A 5,000-nucleotide genomic window follows, 5' to 3' on the forward strand; every position below is an offset into this window, starting at 1 on the left:
GCTGGCCACAATATGGTCAGTACGCTGGAATTCAGACAATTTCATGGGGGGGGGAAAGACACTTTCAGGGTAGTTGACCTTAAAATATGACATTTGTTCCATGTGTTTTCCCTTCAGGAGTCTCTCAGACATCGACCAGGATGGAAAGCTGACAGCTGAGGAGTTTATCTTAGCCATGCACCTCATCGACATGGCCATGTCAGGCCTACCGCTGCCCCCAGTGTTACCTCCAGATTACCTCCCACCCACTTTCAGGTGAATACTGTGACCAAGTACCCCATTAACCGAGTAACAGAGCAGTAAGTTACATATGTGCATACTGGTGCAGTAACTGCCTTAAATTCTCGAGTACATTCATTTTAAAGTCTCAGGATCACTTGAGGAGAACCGCGTGAACCACTTTTAACCTTTTCATGTTTGAGAAACTCAAAAGTTTTTATCCGTGTGTGTTTATGTTGGACTGCTCATTTTATTAATTTGATAAAACTCACAGTGTGTGTTAATCATTTGTATTGTGTTTATGGCGTGCGTGCGTGCGTGCGTGCGTGCGTGCGTGCGTGCTTGCTTGCTTGCTTGCTTGTGTGCATGTATGTTTCTTACAGGCGTGTGCGAAGTGACAGTGTTCAGTCGGACCAGAAGAGCGTCCAGGAGGAGGCTGAGGAGGAGACTGAGAGCAGCCTGGAGAAGAAGCTACCAGGTGACATCATGTTACTGGTCAAACTGGGAGCAGACCTGCCCCAGCTGCTCTCTCTCATCTTTAAAAATGTTTCATCACGGCCGTCGTACCTCTCTTTGTGTCTTCACAGTGACGTTTGAGGACAAGAAGAGGGAGAACTTTGAGCGAGGAAACCTGGAGCTGGAGAAGAGACGTCAAGCTCTTCAAGAGCAGCAGAGGAAAGAGCAGGAGAGACTGGCAGCGCTGGAGAGGGAGGAGCAGGAGAGAAAGGTCAGCTACATTAGCCATATTCATTTCTCACGGCCGTTCTGCGCAGTCACACTTTGAATCGTCCGTGTCAGGCCTGCATGTAAAGGCTGTGAAACATGGCCGCGGTGCTTTAACTGTAACAGCGTCTTTGAACTGCGTGTAAATGAATCACATCAGTGTTGAAACGAGGACACAAATAAAAATAATGGAGCGTTTTGTCTGCTTGCGTTTCAGGAGCGTGAGCGTCTGGAGCAGGAGAGGAGGCGACAACAGGAGCTAGAAAAACAACTGGAGAAACAGAGAGAGCTGGAGAGGCAGAGAGAGGAGGAGAGACGCAAAGAGATAGAGAGGAGAGAGGTATGAAGGAGGGAGGCCCCGAGGAGGAGGAGGAGAGAAAAAGATGGTCTGAAGAGTTGTGTTTGAGTTGGCGTGTCACTGCTACAGACTTGTAATTACATCTGCTGGAGGAGACTCCAGCTGCTCACCACCATCTCAGCTCTGACAGAGAGCCGCTTTACACTCACAGCAGATGGCTTGTTGTGGATAATGAAGTGTGTACTGTATGAAAATGATGTTCTGTAACGTCTCATGTCCAGGCTGCTAAGCGTGAATTAGAGCGCCAGCGTCAGCTGGAGTGGGAGCGCCAGCGCCGCCAGGAGCTTCTGACCCAAAGAAACCGAGAGCAGGAGAGTATAGTGCTGCTCAAAGCCAGGAAGAAGACGCTGGAGTTTGAACTGGAGGCCCTGGTAATCAAACACACACACACAAACACACACCTCCTCACAGCATCAAATACGCTGTACACACAGAGCACACAGGACCATATAGTGCTTGTCAATCAAGGGAGCCACAGTTTTTAAAACTGCCAACAAGCCATACTGTATTTGGAGGAGCAGGCTGAGGAAACGCTGCAGAAAGGCACAAGTTCAGGATGTCAGCTGGCTCTGAGCCGACCATCGAGCTGGCAGCTGAAGCACAACTACTGACAGTCTCTGTGTGTACTGTGGTTACTCCTTGACAGTGTGATGATGGTAGCCTGGAACGTTTCTTCAATAATAAACCAAAAGCTAATCAGCTAATAGCAACAGGAAGACCAGAGCAGCTGTCATCTCATTTAATCTGTGAGCTAACACTTTGTACATGTACAGACACGTAACTTTACGCTCATCCATCTCTTTTTCCCACTCTGTAGAACGATAAGAAGACCCAGCTGGAGGGCAAACTGAAGGATGTGCGGTTTCGTCTGTCGGCTCAGCGGAGAGAGGTGGAGCAGACCAATCAGACCAGAGAGACGCGCATAGCTGAAATCACGCTGCTACAGCAGCAGCTGCAGGTACGCACACCAAACGGAAAGCAGCAGCATTAAACTCCAGTTCACTTATGCTCCAGCTTGAATGAGCGGAGCATTCGTGGAACAAACACACATCATTTCTGTCGTTTCTCTTCATGACTGTCTGCAGGACTCCCAGCAGTGGCTGGGGAGGCTAATCCCCGACAAACAGAGTCTCAACGACCAGCTGAAACAGGTTCAGCAGAACAGCCTGCACCGTGAGTCCTGTGGAGTCTCAGCACACACTTCCATGTGAACATCACACACTTGATGCTCGATTGATTCTTGTGACAGATATAATAAAATAAGCAGAGTAAGCAGAGGCTCTGCTTCACTGAGTGTCCACTTCTAACACTCTGCTGTAGCTTATTAAATTGTTGTTATCACTAACTCTGCAGCTGACTGACCTGACCTCGCCTGTCTGTGTGTCCAGGTGACAGTCTGTCGTCCCTGCAGAAGGCCGTGGAGCAGAAGGAGTCCAGCAGGCAGCAGCTCAGAGATCAGCTGGATGCCGTGGAGAGAGAAACCAGGGCCAAACTGCTGGAAATAGACGCTTTCAACACGCAGCTGAAGGTAAAGGAACACATTCAGGACACAAAGGAAAGCACAGCTTTCTGCTGTGGACTGATTCATGTTAGCTACTGGAGACACATACATGCTGTTATCACGCAGGACATCGGCTGTTTAGAGAAGAAACACAGTATTTGTACATGAATACAGAACAGGGGTACCCACAGTGATTCATAGAGTACAAGCACTGAAGTACAAGAATAAAGTCTTGATTTTCTGCTTGTTTGTGTTGGATAATAGCTTTTCCCCCGAGTCTTGTGCAAGTGGAGCCTTGACTTACAAAAGTTCTCACTCAGAGTACAAATACCTGTAGTAATACTACATCCAGCCTGCTGTGACTTTGGCTCAGTCTGACTCACAGTAGCATCATTTCTTCATGTTCATGTAACATACAGTAAAGCAGTGCTTGTGCTGATCAGTGTAATAATACTGATCTGCTGTCGTGCTTTATTAATTCAGTGAACAGCTGATTAATAGCTAGCTAGCCCAGTCGTTGTTGCTGTAAATGAAACTTTGTCCACGTTGAAAGCATTGGACTCGTGTTGTGACTGTAGCTTTGAATCCCGTCCCTCATGGCCTCCTCCTCACGCTCGTTAAATGCAGTCACAGTATTCGTGTTTCCGATGTTTAAGATATCCATGTCTGTATCTGACCTCTGACCTGTGCTTGTGTTCATGTGGGTGTCTCAGTGTGTGTATCCGTGTGGACAGAGATAGCTGAGCACAGGAACACTGAGCGTCTCCTCACACAGCTGCTTCATGTAGTGTTCAGTGATTTCGTAGTTAAGAGAGGAAGGTGGAGGCATTGTCTTCCTCGGGGTTGGAGCACAGCAGTCTGCTTCCTAGACCGCCTTTGTCCCCTCTCTGAGTCAGGTCAAAGAGAGGAGAGTCAGTCCTGTGGTCTGTTCCATCAAGGAGGAGACGGGGCAGAGACAACACAGACCTCAGTAACTTGATTTTCTCAGGCTAATCTGATGAAGCTGCTGCTCAGTCTTCTTCATTATCTTCATCATAATGCACTGATTGGAGAAAATGGTGCAAAGCCTTTGAACAGCAAACAGAGGCGGCAGTGATGGACGTCAGTGTTGTCTCGTGTCTCAGTGGAGTCTTTTTGTGCTCAGCAGCAGCGGCGCAGACCGTTGAGACGTGAACGATGTTTGACTGTGCTGCCGTCCGCCTTCCTTTCATTTCTTCTCCTTCCCTTGTCACACTGCTGTCCCTCCTCTGTCCTTTCCACCCAATGGGACGCTTCGTGTCCAATGCTTCTTCTGCCTCTTTCCTGACTCTACTTGCTGTCCTCCTCCTCTTCCTCCTGTGTTTCTTGCCTTCGTTTCTTCCTGTTATATTTGTTTGATCCACATAATAAACCCTTCCTTCTTCATTTTCTACTCCTTATTTACCTCCTACGTTGGCCTTTTGCTCCCTTGCCCTTGCCAGTCTCTGTGTGAGTTCTATGCCAACCACTGTGCCAGGATAGAGGCCCTGCGACGCCAGCTTCAGGAGGAGCAGAGGGGGAGACAGGTAGAGCACACTGCCACTACTGGACTGGGGTGGTACTGCAGCTGGGACATATAAAATATCAAATCACTTGATGAACACGCTGCCTCTCATGGCAGGCCTGCAGCACAGAGCCCTTCTGTATTTGGATTGGACTTGCACTGTCAGATCTGGCAGACTATTTGAGAAAGTAAAACCTTTGGCACCATTTTATCAGACTACTAACTGTAGTACTGTAGTGACTTTAGAAGGCTCTGCAGCTTTAACACCTACAAACCAGACGTGTAGATGCCTGGTTTGTGCAGATGTACCTGATTAACACGTGTAGTGCACTGTAATGCCCCCGCCAGGCAGCTAGATGTGTTACGACCAGTTGAAGCTTGACTGTAATGGTCAAGCTGCGAGTGGTTTGACATTCACATACTGGTGTACTGATTCTGGTGTGCTGTTTCCTCTGACCTCACAAGGCACTCAACACACACTAATCCAGAGCGAGACATGCATCAGCAACATGACTCCTTAAGACGAGGAAGGACAGAATGAAGGAAACGTAAACGATAAAGGAGGAAGTGCTTATTTCAATACCTCCATATCTGTTTCTTTTTGTGGATTTAACTGTTTTGTGTGGAGACAGAAGAGAAGCACAATAAGCTGGAGTTGTAGCCAGAAACTGAATAAA

The 5,000-nt window shown here is 48.0% G+C and overlaps 1 protein-coding gene across 4 annotated transcripts in view; it reads left to right on the forward strand.

Moving 5' to 3' along the window:
* The window catches only part of itsn1 (intersectin 1 (SH3 domain protein)), a 38,693-nt gene that overhangs the window by 11,426 nt on the left and 22,267 nt on the right, over positions 1-5,000 (forward strand). For 3 of the 4 annotated variants that reach the window (XM_076742231.1, XM_076742232.1, XM_076742233.1), the window contains exons 9-17: positions 1-15; positions 118-255; positions 603-697; positions 807-946; positions 1,160-1,282; positions 1,522-1,671; positions 2,118-2,258; positions 2,386-2,473; positions 2,689-2,828. The exon at positions 1-15 is cut by the window's left edge and continues 49 nt beyond it. In XM_076742231.1, the coding sequence (XP_076598346.1) occupies positions 1-15; positions 118-255; positions 603-697; positions 807-946; positions 1,160-1,282; positions 1,522-1,671; positions 2,118-2,258; positions 2,386-2,473; positions 2,689-2,828 (1,030 nt within the window). Of the gene's footprint in view, positions 16-117; positions 256-602; positions 698-806; positions 947-1,159; positions 1,283-1,521; positions 1,672-2,117; positions 2,259-2,385; positions 2,474-2,688; positions 2,829-4,261; positions 4,346-5,000 lie in introns of all 4 variants that reach the window. The other variant, XM_076742234.1, reaches the window with a different exon arrangement.

Source organism: Chaetodon auriga, chromosome 11, assembly GCF_051107435.1.
Source record: "Chaetodon auriga isolate fChaAug3 chromosome 11, fChaAug3.hap1, whole genome shotgun sequence".
Lineage (NCBI taxonomy): Eukaryota > Metazoa > Chordata > Actinopteri > Chaetodontiformes > Chaetodontidae > Chaetodon > Chaetodon auriga.